General features: G+C 39.0%; 1 protein-coding gene across 1 annotated transcript in view; it reads left to right on the forward strand.

Annotated features, from left to right (window-relative positions):
* Positions 1–20035, forward strand: part of LOC127620361 (adhesion G protein-coupled receptor B2-like) — a 449688-nt gene that overhangs the window by 347657 nt on the left and 81996 nt on the right. Inside the window, exon 17 of the mRNA XM_052093573.1 lies at positions 13747–13876. Coding sequence (XP_051949533.1) covers positions 13747–13876 — 130 coding nt within the window. The remainder of the gene's footprint in view (positions 1–13746; positions 13877–20035) is intronic.

Below are 20035 nucleotides of genomic sequence, written 5' to 3' on the forward strand. Positions count from 1 at the left end.
CAGGAAAAGTCTACTGAAAGATCAGGGATTTAAAATCACACTTGTTTTTCATCATCATCTCCCCCAAATAACACTCTCAGCAACACTGTGTTAGTAGATGCATTAGCATTTTTCAAATAATGTAATACATGTACAAACAGTGAGAATACAAATGCTTGAACAGTTCTTCTCCGGCATGTGGTATGTCAAGCTTTCAGAATCATCACTTGGAAACTGTGATGTTTAAATTAGCAGAAACATCTTATAAACTTTTGTTTGTGTGCACTTATCTGCTCTAGTTTGCATATTTTTGTGTGGATATGTTTGTTTGGTTGCTTGAGTTGACTTTTCTACTACTGCAACGTTTCTTACTCTGTTTAGCCAGTTCCGTACTCAATCTGGTCTCATCACATTACTATACCTACATTTTGGCAAAATTATTTTTGCACTTCTTGTTCCACGTATTGTGGTAGTTTCCTGGTGAAATAAACACTAGAGGTACTACAACGACTTTTATTCACTTTCACACAAATCCAAATAAAAGGACAGTTTATCAGTTTATAAACCCTTACTTTTTACTCTGTTCCTCACACACTTCTATCTTATGACATCAAATCACTTTTCCTCTAGTGCATGACTTGTGAGGCCATAGATGTTAACATTTGCATTACATCGCCAACTACATTTGCATGCTTGATTAATTGTGATCATATTGTGCTTGTGATCACTTGTGAAAACAAGGACCAAGGATCAAGTCGTAGTGTCCACTCTGTAAACCTTTCACCTCAGAACTGCTGCAATATGTGTAAGGGATCACAAAATATAATTTTACGAAGTTGTCACTACAGTCACAAATGTTTTCATGAGATCATGATATCCAAATTGCTATAGAGTATTTGCTGTTAATCAGATATATAGTTTAGTTAGGTCATTGAAGAATCAGTTAAACAAGGATCAATCAATGTTCCCTTAACACCCTTTCTCTAACATGGTCGGACATTCTTTGAGCATCCCTCCTGGATGCGGTTTGTATTGGGAGTGTTTTCACAAAGCTTTGGGATCTGTTCCACAGGACCATTTTTTTTTTTTTTTTACAACATATTGTTTTATTTCCATGAACGAAAAAACCACTTGTTGCGTGCACTGCTAACCTGCCTGGCACCGTTCCCATCAGTGCACCAGGAGGTAAGCTAATCTCTGTAAAGAAGCTTAACAATTATCACCAGGAAAGCATAGGTGAGAGGCCAATGACAAGCACTTTCTGTTTGTCGGACACAATCAGACGTTATGAGGGTTTTCAAAGAGTAACAGCCTTGAATTTGTTCACAGCCATTTTTTAGAAGTGTGGGCTTCTGCAAGAGTAAGGACTTGATTCCTCATACATGTGGGAGAACTTCAACAATGTTTTATATATGTATTTATTTTAATGCATCTGTTTTATTCTTTATGCAGAGGTTCGATCTCAGGCGTGGGCCCTGCCCAGGGGAAAATGTTATAAAAATTGATTAGTGATTTCTCTTTCAAATATTTTCTCAGGCACTTATTGAGTCTGAATAGATTAAGTAACTTACTTAAATGCAGTAAGACGCTCAAACAATAATAGTCATATTATACTGTGCATGTGTTGTACTTGCTATAGTTTACTTCCATGTTGTTTCTTCATCAAATAGCAATGTCAAATTTAAATCAATTCCATCACTGAAACAACAGTGCCATCTGGAATAACAAATAGCATGTATGATATGTATGTGTACACGCATATGGAATACTGATGATTCAGCATTGTTGCACAGAAAATCAATGTATTGACTTAAGGACTTGTACCCGGGTCCTTTGTATTGCAATTGCATATAAATTGTTTTATTTATGTGGAAAAAAAAAAATGAATTAAAAGTAGCTTTTTTTTTTAACTCCCATAATTCTTCTCACTTTCACTATAATCATAGAGATATTTAGCTCATAATGCATGTGTTTATAACCAGATTATAATTAACTGCCTCCCTGAAATAAAACTGTTTCTCGCATGGATTAGCACTCAACATTCACATTTAATTTGTTTGTTTGGGGCATATTTTCAGCCTTCATGCTAGACACTCCGACACCAACTTAACCGCCACCCTTTGTCAAGACGATGGCTCCTTTTATCCACCACAGCTTGATAGCACTTGCCAGTTTTTATCTCATGTTTTAATCCGTCTTTTTGAGTGATTTCATTTGTAGTGCATATTAAAAACAAAAAGACACAAAGTCAATTTATTCTATTCTGTAATCTGGTCCGCCCAAGACTAATGTCACTGTTAATCCAGTCATTTAATCAGATAACACAAACACAGGCCATTGAGGAAGCAACGGCCAACTGGTGCACTCTGTTGGTTCATTAAACCTATCACAGCATGTGCTAATTAAATAATGGAGCTGTACTTGCATACCAAAGGGCGAGAAATTACTGCTATGGAATTTCATTTTCCATATGTTAGACTTTTTGCCCTATTTTGTGTGTGCACGACAGAATACGTATAAGAGAGAAAGCTGCCAGACACTGACTGCATTAAAAGCTGATGGCAGGGGACTACTATGAATAATAACTACTAATAATTGCATGAGAAAAAATACCTGAAACAGGAGAAACTAAATACTAAATACTGAATGCACATTGTGACCATTAAATGCGCATTCAGTAGTTTGGAGCCAATTTAAAATGTTTTACACATTAACAAATTAATTGTGTTTTTGTAAAATTTGATCCGACTGGTCTACACTCACATGAGATGAAGAGTGTACTCATAATAGTTTTTCTATAAAAAGTGTTTTATTCTACATGGTACGGGTCACTCCCTTCAACGTGTTTCACCATGTTGAAATCCCATGACCCGCTGTTTCACTAAACATGGAAGAAGTGAATCCTTGTGCTCATTGGCTGTTGCCTATGTAGATATGCTTGGCTATGCTTACTTAGCACACAGTGTTGTTGTTTGGTGATGCGAAGAACTAATAGAACTAATAGAACACAATGGAACATGCTTAATATCGTGCATTAGCAGTGGAGATAATAGGAGATTCAGTAAAATTTGAAAGAAGCAAAAAAATGTCTAAAGCAAGAAGACAGAAAGACCGGCAAAGGCAAAAAACTAGAGTAAACATTGGTAACAGTAAGGCATCTACATCTTCATTTGCTTAGTGCAAAGTATCTTCCCATAGCGATTGTTGTAGATTTTGTGTAAACCGTGACTTTGGTTGCTTGGAAACAAAAACGAGTTAATCAAAAACAGTATTCATGGACATCCTAAATGTGATAATCAAAAACAATTGTAATATTTCCTTTACCTTGACATTCTGTGTCGCTAGATAATTGAGGTTTATTTTACGCTAAACAGTTCTCTAATAAAGGTAATAACTGTCTTTAGATATAACGTGAAGCATAGACAGTCTCCAAATATTATTGATACGAGGGACAATAATAATCTTTCCTTAATTGTAGAAGCATGTTGATTTGATTTCTGATGTCTGTTTTTAGGCAAAGCAATTCTATTATAGTATTAATAAATAACTTACTTCAAACTCAGACATTTTCCAGATACAAATGATATTCCAGAGCTGACAGGGTAGCAGAGATGATCATGCTGATCCACGTCGATAGATGGCAGTACAGCGTCTAACACCACTGTAACATTGGAACTTAAAGTACACAAAGAGGAGCAATGCTAACGCTAGCTAGAGAACTACTGAATGCCCCTTAAAAATATCCCAGTGTCCAACAAATTAAAAATACTGTTGGACACAATGTCCGGTGAAAATATTAACTTGAAGAGCAACCCCTTTAGTTGATACCACAAGTGTACAGCATGATGCCGTCCCAATGATAACAGCACTTTGCTGCCATGGAGGTTTAAACTTACCCAACAGTTTGCAAAGTCCTTATCTGGGACTACAGCAGGTTGTATACCTCACAATGGCAAAAGCAGACTGCATTATTTCCATTTCAGCATGCCTGCATTGAGAATCTTCTCACTTCTCACTTGTGTTGTGTTACCGTCTTCTGGAGGAGAAGGACTCCAGGATTATGTGCATCTCAATTTGTAGAGAAATGTGCACACATTTAAACTCACGTTGGCTTCTGTTCTATGGAAAATAGTCATAACAATAAAGAGAAAGAAATAAGCCAAGGTGAAAAATCATGTGACATAACCTACATTTTTTTATTTTATTATATTTTTGTGATTGAAAAGATACGTGACAAATTGCAATTTAGCTTTTTGCTTTGCCCTCTGTTTTTGTTTTGACTATTTTTACGTTTTTTTTTTTTTTAATTAGACGCTAATTCCATGACTGCTGTTTTTATTTGTTTTATTGTATTGTATGATTTGTTTTTATGGAAAATCAGTTTATTGTTCATTTAACTTGATTGTGTCATTAGTATATTGCATATTATGCATAGTCCATTGCATTACAGTGCAAAATAATAATTTGTCCAGTGAACTTTATAATTCCTGGACTCATTGACCAGCACTAACATTTCTTAGCAGAAACTCTGCTGTACTTTGCGATATTTCAGAATATTTACACAGTGCACTTGTGTTTGAGTTGCTAATTACAATTATTATATTGCTAAATATAATTATTATCTAAATAAAAATATTATTTAATTGCTTATTTTTATACAAGTCAAGTGGTTTTTATTGTCGTTCAACCATATACAGTTAGTACAATACACAGTGAAACGCGACAACGTTCCTCCAGGACCATGGTGCTACATAAAACAACATAGGACAAACACAGATCGACATGAGTCTACACAGACTAAAAAATATACCTATATAAAGTGCACGTGCAAACTGTAACGAAGGCAGACGAGGAGTGAGGATCTATATGCAGTTTTAATGAAAAAACAAAAGATGAACAGGATAACTGAAAACACAGGGAACAAATGAAACATCCACGAGGGGAAAACCAAACTATAAACACGAGAAACATCCACGGAGGGACAAACACAGTCAAGGACAAACATTACATTTAACAACTGACACCAAATGATAAAACAATGGGGTTTAAATACACAAGGATAATGACACATTGTCAGGATATACACGAGGACAACAAGGTAAATAGGATTCAGAAAGCTTTAATAGTTGAATGGCAGGTGAGCATCAGATGAAACGGACAGATGCAGGATATGATTTGCAGAGGAATGATCGTGGGATGAAATGTTGTAGAGATCTGCTTGGATATAGCAAGGATGTGCCAACCAGGAAACACAGGGAAGGATCACAGGAGAATCGGGGAGAATCGAGGAGGAAGCGTGGGGTCTAGGGAAAGAAGCAGCAGGTAAGTCCTTTTGCTGGAATACTGTGGAGTCACACTGGAACTGATGAGTACACAAGTCTGGGAATCACAGAGAGAGAGAGTTAGCAGGTTGGTTCCTAGTTCAAGGTTCGACGGAGACTGGATGAGAAGTGTGCTCTTTTGTAGTGCTCAGTGGTGCTGGATTAGATGACAGGTGCAGGTGGTTAATACTCAGGTGATTGTGATCCTTGTGCAGTGGGTATGAATGAACCTGATTGATCCCTGACACACATAGGTGAAAACAATCAAGCTGGCAGTGATGAGGGCAGGGAATTATGGGAAGCGTAGTCCGGGACAGATGACAAGTGAGAAACACAGGGCAGACAACAGGGGATTGTGACACAAACATGTGCAAAAAGTACGGGACAGTACAATAAATTACTAAACATTAACAGGACAATAGGCACAGTAAGAGACATTGCAGCGCCGACCGTAGTGCAAAAAGATGAGATTCTAAAAATGCCAAGTGTAAACATAACATACTAACATACTATGAGACTATGTTCTATGCACATAGCAGTTATTGAGGTAGCAACCAGGTATAAAGTGACAAAAAACACACTTCATAATCGTATTTAATCTACACAATGATCACTTTAAGAATTTATTGATATTATGGTTTAATTTTCTGTTAATGCATGATTTTCTGTAAAGCTGCTTTGAAACAATGTGTTTTGTGAAAGGCGCTATACAAATACAAATTTGAAGCAGATATGGCTAATAAGGTTACCCATTGGAATGAATTCCAGTTTTCAACAAGCATAAGGTTGTTTTAGACCTATGCAAATGAGTGCATTAAAGGAATAGTTCCCTTAAAAATGAAAATTATGGTAATTATAAACATTTCTTCCATTCCGCCATTGCAAACTAATTTTTCCATGAATTAAAAAAGAGCTTCTAAAGAATCTTCTCACAATGCTTTCCATACACATTCATAGTGACCACATCTGTCAAGCTCCAAAAAGCACCAAAAACATCATACAACAGATTAAATCTTGCTCATGTGCTATATTCCAAACCTTCTAAAGCAATACGATAGCTTTATGAGGTACACGATGAAATTTCAGTCATTATTCAGTAATAATTGTCCCAACTGCCCAAGCTCTGAAATCTAATTCGTGTTTATATTCAGTTTCAAAAATGGTTTGTCAATGTAATCAACAGCACTCAGCAGGTCAGTGTTTATGTATATGACCCAGAGGTTGGATGGATGTATAATTTCAAAAGATGTCCTGTTATAGATAAAAAAAAATATATATAAAACATAAACCATAGCACATCATTTTAATCATCGTTTTAACCAGATTGAATGTGTCAACTAGTCGAACAGCCAGTACATCATCTACATCACTTAGCACTTTATTAAGACCTGTACACCTACTAATTTGGTTATCTAATCACCCAATCATGTGGCAGCAGTGCAATGCATAAAACCAAGCAGATACGGGTCAGGAGTGTCAGTTAATGTTCACATCAACCATCAGAATGGGGAAAAATGTGTTCTCAGTGATTTTGACTGTGGCATGATTTTTGGTGCCAGATGAGTTGGTTTAAGTATTTCTGTAACTGCTGATTTTAACGCAAAACAGTCTCTAGAGTTTACTCAGAATGGTTTAAAAAAAAAAATAATATATATTGAGAGGCGGTTCTGTGGATGGAATTACCTTGTTGATAAGAGAGTTCAATGGAGAATGTCCAGATAACCACTCTGTAAAATTGTAGTGAGCAGAATAGCATCTCAGAATGCACAACACATCGAACCTTGAGGCAGATGGGCTACAAAAACAGCAGAAAATTACTTTGTGCATATTATTAGGACCTAAATGTTCCTAATAAAGTGTCAAGTGAGTGTATATTACATGCCAGTTTGAATGTTCTGAGTGGAAAATGTTTTTTTGAGAGCATCAGCAGAAATATAATTTTCAATTAATAATTACTTAAATTTTAGTCTGTTCCTCACACAAATTTATTGGCTTTCAAAAGACATGGAATACTTAGAATTGGGTACCAACACACCAGTATGGCGTGATGACCAGATCTTTTCAACAGGGATAGCATTATGTAAAAGATAGATAATGTCCCGAAGGACTGTAAATTATGTTGTCTGGCCAACGTAACTGTCTCTTTCTGAGAGCTCAGTAATTGGATTTGTTCTGATCTAAGCAATGTACCTGCCTCACCTGCCAAACAATGTTTCAGATACTCTTTCATTAACCCTCCCATCTCTTATCTTACTCAGCTTCTGTTGATTAATATCCCCAAGAGCTTTGCACCTGCTGCTCTCTGCTTGATCCTCGACTAACTAGAAATAGCCAGAATTCTATTTATGTGTCTGTCAGCTCATTTTTGTCTGTGTTGTCATCTGAGAGACTTTGATTGGGAGTCAGCTCTGATCAGCTGCCTCTGAAGTGTCAATCTGCAGATCAAGGCAAGAGAAAGATTGCACTTATATTGCATTAGGTGGATTTTTATTTATTAAGTGCTTTCTGTGGAAGCATATGTGTTGAAGAAATGTAAGTGCATGTTTATGAGAGATGCAGATGTGTTTGTGTTGCTTTTGTGCAGTTTGAGAATGTTTTTGCCACTACAACTCAGTCATTGTGTCTTGAATGAATACTAGTGAGAGGAATCACAAAAATGTTTTATTAAACACCATTTACCTTTTTTTTTAGGGAACATACAATAATAATGAATACTGTTCATTATTTAAGAAAGGAGTAGTTATTTGCATAGCCCTTTTCTAGTTAATCTAGGCAAATTATATTCTTGTAAAAATGCACTGAAACTGTATTTTAGCTCCACTAATGCCGCAAGACTAGACCTTTCCACACTAAAATATTATTGCTCATCTAATATACCAGCTCCCTTTACTCCACTAAATAAAATGACCAGAATAAAAATAATAAATGTGCCAGGCTGTAATATTTTAGTGCCTCTTTTAGTCCTACTTTCTTTCACACAGATTCTCTACAGAATACTTCAGTTGGTGCAGTGTAATAATTTGTATTTTGATTCTTAGCAATTCAAATCTTTTAAATTTGTTCTTTTTCTACAGACAAGTCGCTCAGATTCTGATTCATACATTTCTTGTATATTACTGTAACACAGTTCAATGGAAAGGAGGAGGCGAGAACCGGATTAACAATATAAATATTTTTTTTAATAATAACTTAATAACCCCTTAATAACTTAAGCAAAAAGACAAAGACACACACACAGGTGTCGGGCAGCTGCCCATAACTCTCTCTCCAATGCCTGGTATGTCACAGGGGCCGACTACTCCGGTAAACCCCTGTGATATATTTCTGCGATACAGTCTCCCTGTCAGTAGACCCACTTCTTTCCCACGCTTTCTCTGCCCCGGTCGCTGTGTTTGTTGAGCTCCTCCCCTTCAAGGCAGGACCTACCACCACGCCTCTTCCATGTGCGTCCGATGAGCCCACGTGTTGTATTGCCACAGTTTAACTCCCCTTTGGGCAGGATATGGTTTCCGTGAGGTCTTTTCCCCCTGAATGTATAGGAAAGGAAAAGAACACCATCCCCATCTACATACATGCATGTAATAGTGTTAGATGGTCCCAGCCAAATCTAATACTCTGTAGAGAGAAAACATAGAGAGAAAAGGCAGAGGCTGGCGTGGCCTGATCCCATGCTAGTTAGGTCGCTACCCCCCTCAGGGGTGTGGGGAACTACATGATGTCTTGTGGGGCATTGGGAGAGATTACATGTAGACTGATGCACCTGCTATTATGCTTGCAGCAGCTTGCTTGCAAATAGGATGGATCAGACTTGCTTTATCCCGAGGTGGCTGTGCTGAGGGAAATCTTGAAGCACTTACCTTGGTCCATATACCTGGTGTCGGGGGGGTCGGCGAAGGGGGGGAGGGCTTTTTGACCGTCCTCATATCTCATCACAACCACCTGGCTGTGGGTGTGGTGTGGCAGGGCATGTGAAGGCAGGTTGCCCGCTTTTGTGGCATCCAGGCCGCAGGTGCTCAGTGTCCGGTTGCCATGATAATGCAGGTCATAAACACCGGCTGTGAGACTGGAGTGAGTAAACTGCTCTTTGAAATTGTGGGTACCTCAGCCCGTTCAGGGTACGGCGAAGAAAAAACAAAGGGGAACACAAGATTTACCTCCCGGCCCTCCAGCGTGGGACAGAGTGGTCTGGATACTAGCTCCAGGGTTCCGGCGGACGTCTCGCTCTTGGGTCGTCCATCTCAGGGGTCTTAGGAACCTTCCTCGGGGTTCTAGTGCCACGGCATCCGTTTCCTGTGGGGGGCTCTATGCTAGGGCCAAGGACTGGGCTTGTGCTGTGGCGGAGCTGCCTGCTTTTACTGCAGCAGGGGGATGCCCTCGGCGAGCAGACGGTTTATGGAATCTTGTGCTGTGCAAGATATGTTGTATCTCCTCAGTCTGCTTCTTCGCTGCTGAGAACTGCTGGGCAAAGTCCTAGGTGGTGTCGCCGAATAGGCCGATCTGGGAGATGGACGCGTTGAGAAAGTGAACCTTGTCAGCGTCCGTCCTGTCGACCAGATCCAGACATAGATGGCGCCCCTATCCAAGGTGGACATTGCCTGCCCTATTGCTCGCGCCGTAACCTTCATGGCCCTGAAGGCAAGGTCGTTTTCCTAACGCAGCTCCTGCATCTCATCGGGATTAGGACTACCTACATGCAGCTCTTTCAGTGCCTTGGCCTGGTGGCAGGAGGCCATGGCATGCAGAGCGGAGGCCATTCCAGCCGCCATCGAGGGTAGTGAGAGTGGATGAATTGGGAAGTCGGGTTCGGGCAGAAAAAGGTGTCCTCCCCCATTAGACCCCATTAGTTCGCGCCTGTGAGCGGCGCCCTGAATCCAGGAACCAGTCATCTAGCCATGAGGACTCAAGGGAGGGTGGAGGGTTCCAGTCCAACCCGACACTCGCAGCAGCCCGGGTAAGCATCAGCTCTGCGTCGGCCTTAGACTGGACGGGCAGACCCGAAGGTGGCAGCCCAGTCGAGTCATCTGCGTGCGACATTGCCAGCGCGCTCAACTATATAGCGATCGAGGACTCATCCTGCTTGCGGGCTCCGAAAGCGACGTTAAGCTGGCCATGAGGCAAGCTGGTCTCATCTCGGAGCTCGACGGGGGCCAACAAGCATGCTGGGGAACGGGAGGTCTGCGGGGGTTTGTATTTGTAAAAACGTATTGATTGAAGCATCCTTATTATTAATTTGCATAGTTCTGTGAAGAATAAGTGTCATATGTCTGTGATATTTCAAATTGTTTCACTTTTAGAGGAGAGGTGCGCTATCACTTTTCTAAGCAATAAGACCCTTTTGTTTCTTTTTTTCCAAAAGGCAATACAATGAGTGAAATAGACTTGCATTGAAAAGGGCCCTTCACACATCTATGAATCAAAATATCATATAGACTTAGGGGTGGGCTCTTTTGCCTCAGGCCAGTAAATGTCCAACTAGCAACCAGCCAGAACACTCTAACATCATGGCAGCAAGCACCACTCCACATTACTAAGTCTGCAAATGTTTGTTGGTGGATTCTACATAGATTATAAGATCTAAAATGGTTACCAAATTCAATATTTCTGCCGGCATGACAGTGGGGATAGTGGCAAACCAACAGTGGCAAGATTAGTAATTAGTCCTGTGAAAAGCCTTGAATGTTTGCACAAATTGTTTCAATCATCAAACATTTCATTAGTGGCCTTTAAACTCATTAGCCATGGAGACGACAGGCTAAGCTATGCCTGACACAGAAAACGAGTGAATAGAATAATGTATGAATGCAAATGTATGAATGAAGGAGGTGAATGAAAGTGGGGATTGAACATGATTATCACATGATTATAATTACTGTCCAAATATGGACAGAATTATTCTGAAAGGTAAATGATGGGAATTGATGAGCATCTGCTGGACAAGAGGACTCTTTCAGTAAGAGGGTGATGGAAGGTATGTGTGTATGAGAAGCAGATATTCACTGACAGATTAAATAGGTAGGGAGGACAGGTGATTTTAAAACCAAGTCATTCATTGGTCCTGAGGGCCATTGTGACTAAGAGCATTTAGAGTGTTATTGTCATCACCTAGGAGTACATGGTTCTCATGGTACAGAGTGATTCACTGCTCTCAAAATGGCTCGACTTGGTTAACCCTAGGTTAATGCATTTTTAAACCCCAGGGAAAAGGCCAGTTTTTACCATGTTTCCAGGAACGTTTAATACTACTTGCAATTCTAAAAAGTGGTGAGTGCTGCTTTTAACCTTGGGTTATGAAACCCTGCTCCATAGTGAGGTTCACCCCGAAATGTTGAGACAAAATGATGCATGAATGTAATGTTGAGTTGTTTAGCAACAGACAACCAATCATTAACTGGTTCAGTGCTTACCTTACTATATATTCATGTGCTTTGTACAGTCACAGAAACTTTTCACGCTAGGTTTGGTTTCAGAGAAGCAATTTAAAACATCAAACAGTAAACAGTAACCAGAGCAGATCTATCTATTTCCACAGATGCACAGGCAGTTATTAAAAATAGGTTGCATGCTTGTTGCTTGCTGTATGTATTTGTCCAATCAATGTTATAAATATCATAAATATGCATATAAGAATGCTATTCCAGGGTTTACAAATGCACTTACTAACCCAAGGTAAAGTGTGAACAGAGATAACATATTATCATGGAACAAGATAACATATTGGCTACTGATGTACCATTAGTTTACTGAAAGGAGGAAAAGAGATAGTGGATCAGTAGCTGTTACAGTGGGAGCTCCTCTCCAAACTACCGGTTTCTGAAACATTATACATTTAAGACAATGACATATTGGCAGTTGGCACTTGTTGCTCCGCCCCTTTGCACACGTATCTCTTGCATATAAGCTGGGGCACAATGCCACATCATCAGAATCTTTTGACTAAAGAGTATATCAATCGCTCCCTTAACAGAAAGAAATCAATAGTGCTGCAAAGCTATGCAGGTCTTGTTCCCTCCTTTCAGGGAAACAAACATTTAAGAGATAAAAAAAAGGCCCCAGACACAGGGCCGCCCATAGACCTAAATTTCCTGGGCAGAGACCTCAGTGGCCGGAGCGCCAATTCATGGCGTGGCACATTTTAAAAGCAACACAAAGGCGGTAGCGCCAGAGACAGTCTAAAAGTTTGCCTTGTCAATTTTTGCTGCCTGTGGGGGGAAATTACAGTAAGTGCCTCACCAGAGCACATACACGTCTCACTAATTAAAACAACAAGGACAAAAATATCCCTGACATCATCATCATCATCATCATCACCGAATGTGAACGATAGCAGTGCGCTTGAGCGAGCCGCAAATCTCCACGGGCTACAAAATTGGCATAGCCGTTTGAGATGGAGAAGAGGAGAGATGCACTGTTCAACCCAGCAACAAATCATCATCAAACTGTCCATGCTCTTATCTTATCCTTGCTAGACGTAGGGAGGTGAGGGGACCGGTGTCATCCTTTCCAGAAAGCAAGTCGAGAGTGAAGCATTTTGAGTGTTAAGCGCTTGCATTGAATACAATCAAACTCAGCGAGTGCTGTGTCAGCATAGGCTCAGCCCAGGAAATAAACATTGTTCGCAGTAAACAAATAAATGTTCAGAGCAGACATGCACAGCTTGAACCGGTGACAAATCCACCTAAAATCTCCATGCTCCATATCCCGTCCTCGCACCCCTCCCTCGTATGGTCCCTCCGAAGCTAAAGAAGGATCATAGCTGGTGGAGAGGGAAGTGGTTTTGGCTTTTAAAATAAAAACAAGTCAAAAGTGAAGTGTCTTAAGTTTCACTTATAAAGCAGTGCTCGGGCCCATCAGACATAGTGTTATATCACTAGTTTTCATTTGATTGTAGAAACATTTGCAAAACATTGTTTTTAAAAAGACATATTAAGCAAAAGGCTCTTTAAGCAACACAATGTAGTCAATATCAAACATGTAAGTGTTTAAAGGAAACTCTGTCCATTGAAACACACATGAAGCAAAAATTTAATCCCTCGCTGAAAGTGTGCAGATCCAAATTATGATTAGCGTTGATTTGGGTTCAAGAGCACAAGAAATTTTCCCGCAACCTTGAAGAGGAAAATTATGTGTGGCATCTAATAATGAAGCGATACCTGCCAATATGTAGGTAATTTTATTGCTGTAATTTTATAGGGTATCCAAGATTGGTACTCCCAAGAGGAGCTTCCATACATTCACCTAATGATGCAGTGTCAAAGTGATTTGAAAGGGAACCCAGGATAATGTAAACCAAAGGTTACAAATTACCCTGAGTTAACAATTTCAAGTGTGAAAACCCCAAAAAGGGCTACTGTGCTTCCTGTCCTCTCTCATGGAATGACCCAATTAATTCATGCTCTTTTTCCTTGTGTGTGTTTTTGTGTGTGTTGTCGTAATACCCTATCAACAGAGAGGCTGGCGAAGAAAACTGGGACGCAGAGAGCTGCCAAACGCTCCCATCACCAGCAGCCTCCCACACCAAATGTCTGTGCAGCAAGCTGTCCACCTTTGCAGTATTAGCGCAGAAAGCTAAACAACCGGTAAGTGATTCATTTTACCTTTACAACACAGCAGCAGGGCCTATAGTCTCACAGTCTGAGACCTCTGAGAAAAATTGACTAATGCGGCCTAGTAGCTGAAACTAACAACTTACAACTTAAGAATATTGATTTATAACATTGAATAAAGTGCTTGGTTGCTCACTAGAAATGATGTGTACCCAAATGGGAAAATGTATTGCTCAGATGGGGCTCTTTCACAACTCAAAATATTTTATGGAGTTCTCAGTTATGTTTAATCAAAGTATCAACTATGCCTCAGATGTTCCTCCTAAAATAGGAGAAATAAAAAATAGACACAAATGAGACAGATGTTTAAATTATTGTAGGTAGCGTAGCTCAGATAATTTGGTTGTGGTTCTCTAGTTCCTGTTGAAATATTTCATTTATGATTGCAGACTTTGATATCTTGTGTGTTGAGAGATCTCTTCTGAAACTCTATAGGAGACACATGTTTTTTTTTTTTATATATCAGGAGAAACATCTGAGAAGCAAGAGACTAAAGCCAAAGTTTAAGTTATTCTTAATTTAATCACGTTGTTTAGGAAAAACTGAGATGTTAAAAAAGATCTCACAGGTGATTGTTTTTTTTTTTCTATTGGCGGTCATTGGTCTGTCTGTTCCATAAATGTTTATATTCAACAACAATGTGCTCTTTGGTAATTATTTTTTTGGTAAATATTTCTAATAGATTCGGCATACATTTTTGAATCATTGCGCTGTTGATGTGGCATGTGATGTGACCGTGAAGTGCTATCCACTTCCATACTGTGTAGGACCTTATGGTGGTATATGTATTCCAGCATATGGCTGACCAGATGTTTAATATAATATGGTATGCATAATGTTTTCAGGCTTTGTCTTTCCTGGGCTTTCTCTCAGGTAAAGTTTATACAGGTGTTTATTATTTTATTTTTTAGCTCCAGTTCTAGAGCTTGGAGCTAGCTATGAAAATTGTGTGGGTTTAATTCCCAGGGAACTCATGGACAGTTTACAAAATGTGTGTGATGAGGATGAGGGTCTGGCCAGGCCATGATGGAGCACGGCCGCATTGCGTGTATGTCTCTCCCTCGAACCGGCATCTCCGGCTACCCCTTATCTTGCTCTCCCGCTGATCAGCTGATTCAGTGCCAGCTGTGCTCCATCACGAAAAGGGTACGCCCTGCTCCTCGTCACAATGTGTATTTCGAATGCTTTGGATAAAAGTGTTTGCCAACAGTAAATGTTTAAGTACTGATGTACAGTTTTTCTACCATTGTCAGTATTATTCTCATTAAAGTAACTGTTGCATTAGCTGGTGTCTAATCTTTATCTGTTTTATATGAATAGTGATAGAGCTTAAGTAATTGTTTTATCTTTTGTTTATGATCCTTGTCTTATTTATTTTATTCTAATGTTTTTAGTCCAAAGTGATGTGATCTGTGTCAGCTCTGCATGGTACTACACTGCATCTTTGCATAGCACTGCATCTGTGATGAGGCTTTTAGCTATCTGGGTTAATGAGCGTGCTGCAGCTTGTTATATTGACCCTTAGTCATTTAATGGAAGTGCGAGGCCACTAGAGTCCTACAAGCTGCTCAGATCTCTCTGTGCTTGTGGCATGTTTTCCATGCATTTCTCTCTATATATCTATCCATCTCTTTATGAACTGTACATATCTCTCTTACTCTCTCGACCTTTTCCCTTTTCTTTCCTCTCCTCGTCTGTATCACCAATGGAGGGATTGTGACCCACTTTAGTTTACTGTAGCAGAGTGTTTTTCCTATGAAAGCACCCCCATTAAAGTGATTGATATGCATGGCAGGTGATGGGGATGCTGGGGGATGGAGAATAGCCCTGAGGAATGAGCAATGTGGGGAGTAGAGAGTAAAACCAGGGGCCAGTCACAGTCACACATGAGCTGGACCACACGCAGCTGGCTGCTGCCACCACTGACACCGGCTAAAGAGAGTGTGCCAATCTTACTCACAGAGAGAGCAAGTGAGAGCAGTGCTGCCCAGACACTGTACGGCACAATCAGGGGCAATGAGCATTAGGCACTTGGAAGCATTTGTTTGATGCATTGTTAATTCTATAAACTGCAGAGGTAAAAAAAGAACACAACTAAAAAAGGGTAAAGTTAGAAGGGAGAAAGATTTTAAGCTCAGAAAACAATAATGAAACAGTGAATGAAGGAGTTAAGGAGATGGTGATTTAAAATGTTGGTGGACTTTTAACATTACTCTTCGTCATATTACTCTTGTAAAAAAGATGCTGATTAATACACAATGTGTGCATCTATTTAGTTTTATAAACAAGCTGTGTATAAAAACGCCTCGTAATCATGTCGCAGGTAATTGAGTCATGAGTGTCACAGTGTTTATTGGATCAGCACCCTTGCTAGTGCCCAAATTCGTGTTCACAACTTTATATTTTTCACAACATAGGGAGCTAAGGAGCGAGTTGAGATGGACCCTGTAAGGGGATTCAGATGGGCAAGGAGGAGGCGAGAACCGGCTTGTCAATATAAATAATAATTTAATGAAAACTTAAACCAAAACACACAAACATAAACACACACATGACGGACATGCCTGTGATTCTCTCTCTCTCAAACCGTTGTCACCGGCTGCCTTTATCCCTCGCGCGCCCCATCAGGCCGATTGGGGACTGGGCGTGCGACATTCCAGCCTGGCCCCGCCCCCCCCTCCGCTCGACAGACCCCTAGTCACTATTGCTGTGCTGTGGTTTCAAATACAGCTGCTGAGGGAGTTTAGGATCTCTTTTATCTTGTGACTGTTGTTATCCATGCTCTCTTTTTATTTCCTCATTTGGAGAGTCTTGTAAATGTAATCCTGGAATTTTTCTTTTGCTGTTGTGGCAAATGGGATCACAAAAAAACATTTACAGTCAGTCATCTAGCAGATGCTTTGATCCAAAGTGACTTACAAAATGAAAAACATAAGCAATTTGTCATTAAAAGTGTTTGTGAAGTAACTTTGATCAAAAGTTGACGTAGGCATCCGTTGACAAATACACATTTTGGAGATGGGTCCAGCTATGCTTTCAGAAATCCAATTTGCTTTGTTTCAAATTGAGTCAAGTAATTTTATATGTATGTAGCGCTTTCACAGTACACATAGTTTCAAAGCAACCTTACAGAAAATGTTAAAACTTGCTGAGCAGTTTCACTGAAGAACATAATTTAAAATCATGCCTTAAAAATTAGGCCCACATTAAGCAAGCCAAAACCAAACAATTAAGGAAAAAACATAGCTTCAGGGAAATGTTAAGTATAACTCAATTCTGAAACGTGTTGATAGAAAAAATTATAGTAATAGAAAATTGGTGCATGCTTTGTATTTGTGTGCTTTTTGGAGTATCAAGTCGTTAGTTTGCCAACAAGCTAGTGTCAGACTTAATTGTTAATGTAGACTCTCATGTGCTTCATGAGAAGTGCTATTTTGTGCCACATGTTAGTAAACTTTAACTGAGTTGCTGATGATGAACTTTTCAAAACCCGATCACACGATTCAATTTTAGTTATGATGCATTAAGAAGGTTACTGCCAATATAGACAGTTAACAGCTAAAATAGCTCACTTATCATTTAAAGGTGCACTCAGTAAGTATCTTGTTTACAGTATATTGTTCACCTAGTGGTGTAGATTCAGCAACACACAAGAGTAAAAGTTCTCAGTTACCGATGCCATTGAAATGTGCTATTCGCAGTTAACAAAAATGTATTTAGTGATAATGTCCAGTTTGAGGGAATTATTGAGAAAAGGCAAGTCAATTCTACTGGTCATATGATCTCAACATGGATGAAGAATAAAGCAGCTTTTTCACTAAGATTAATATTTAGATACAATATTCATGTATTTATGTTTACAAGTTTATCAATTAGCAAAAAACTAAAATGGAATGCACATTTAAAGAAATATATTTTAGTTTCAGGGAGCAAAACTGGACCAGGAATCAATATTGTGATTGATTCTTCTTTTTTTTTCCCTCTCTCTCTCTAGAAAGCTTTTTAGACTGTGGTTGTCTACATTCAGTTGTAATTCATTAATTCTATTTGTCTTTTTCTTTATTACTGTATGTGTTTCTGCATTCAATCTCACCTGAGGGAAAGCACTATAAAAAAGGTGTATTAAGACCTGCTTGCAGTACCTTTTATCAGTCCAGAGCAGAATTAACACAAAACAGCTATTCAGCCCATGAGAAGTGAGAGCTGCTTTGTGTGTTAATGGATGGCATTCTGTTTGATGTGCCCTATTAACATGCATTTGCTGGCTGCTTTCAAAGAATGACCATTAAGGCCCAGAATCAGGCTGTTATATGCACTCACAACCAAACATTTCTTTTGCCTGAGGAAACCATATTTGGGCTTTTTCACTGAAAGTAAGAGGCAGTAATAATTTGAATTTAACTGAAGTGCCCTACAACGGAAGTGAGAGATTGTTGAATCTCTTCTTTTATCTTTTCTGGTTTAAAAAAAAATTATAAATACAACTTCAAACTGATTGCTAAGAAAAACAATTTTGTTTTTCATTTATATTCATGCATTTGGCAGGTGCTTTTCTAATATGCTATTTAATTCTCTATAAAATGTGCTGTACCATTACTGAAAACCATTTTCACTTTCTACAAGAGAACAGAAGATAGACAGGTTATTAAAGATAAACAATTGATGGCCCAAACAGTATCTGTGTCACCCAGACCTAAAGCTGAAGGTCAATGTTTTCTAATCAACATTTATCAATTTTTGTCCCACACCATGATGCAGGACCATTGCCTCGGGTTTCTTACTATTTGCTTTTGCTGGAATGCCTGATGACATTTGGAACTGCAGAGTAAACCACACTATTAGCCCACAGTCTCCTCATATCACTATACATGGCTCATCACATCTTTATCATCCTTTTTTTTTCATCAACAGCCTGTGCATAGTTCTATATGACAAAAATCAAATGAAACCATCTGTACAAATGTTTCACATGTTCATAAACTATTCAACTATTTTGAAGCCAACAGACCCAATTGCTCTGTTAGAAACCTGTGAGCTGGCTGTCTTTTAAGATAGCAGGCCCTATTTTAAGAGCACAAGCATTAAGTGCAGTGCCTTAAGTCATAAGTGCAAAGTCAATGGGCATGGCCATGATGTTTTTGTATTTTTGTGGCATTTTTTGTCTAGGCGCAAGTGGGTTTGGCAAAATTGCGTGCGCATGGCGCTAATTGGGTCAAATGAGGTTCTTCTCCGGCACCGTCACCATCCTATAATACAGTCCATTCCCTGCCAAGCACCAGCAATATAAACAAAGAAAGCACATTCATTGGAAGTTGGTAGTGTATGTATACCGTATTCAATCATGTATTATTAATCATTTTCATCAACTGACACACAAATCATTGCTAGTATTAACAGTGATTGGCTAGGCATGCACTTCACTTCTACCGGTCAACACTGATTTAAAAAAAAATATATATTTCATTTATTGAAACACAAAAAAATTAAGCCAAACATATTTCTAAGTTCAAATTACACTTCAACCGAAACAAAAATATGATCAAAATAATGGAGAGACCTGACTCCTGTGTCCTTACCGACCACCCTTACATGGATATTGCCAATTATCTCTCAAATAATTTTCATTACATATCTCCCAGCCCAAAGGGAAGTGAACTTTTCATGAACAATTGAAAAATGTCATTTTACGGAGACCCGCACAAAAACATTTACTTTCCATATTACAACAAGTTATAAGGCTAATTGTTGCATATTTGTTTTCTTTTTGTGTTTTTGAGTAGTCTATGGGCATAATTTTTTTTTAATCATTTAAACAATAATCATTTTATTGAAAAATGTCAAAAAATTAAATGCATTAACCAAAAATTAAAAAATTGGCTCCTCAGTGAAAAAAGGTTCCCAAACTGAGTGTTTCAAAGCAGACATTTATGAGGTTCCATTGATTTTATTATGCTTCTTATTAAAACAGCATTCAGCAAGGCAGCTCACAAGGTTTTCCCAATGTTTTGAATCTGTGGACTTCTAATGAATAAGTCTAGAATAAGCCCTCTGAACTATAACAGTTGCTCTGACAGATATCAACGGTCTAAACACATTCATCATGTGTTGTTCAGTGCATAGAGATCTCTGCCC

The sequence above is a fragment of the Xyrauchen texanus genome, chromosome 26 (assembly GCF_025860055.1).
Source record: "Xyrauchen texanus isolate HMW12.3.18 chromosome 26, RBS_HiC_50CHRs, whole genome shotgun sequence".
Taxonomy (NCBI): Eukaryota; Metazoa; Chordata; class Actinopteri; order Cypriniformes; family Catostomidae; genus Xyrauchen; species Xyrauchen texanus.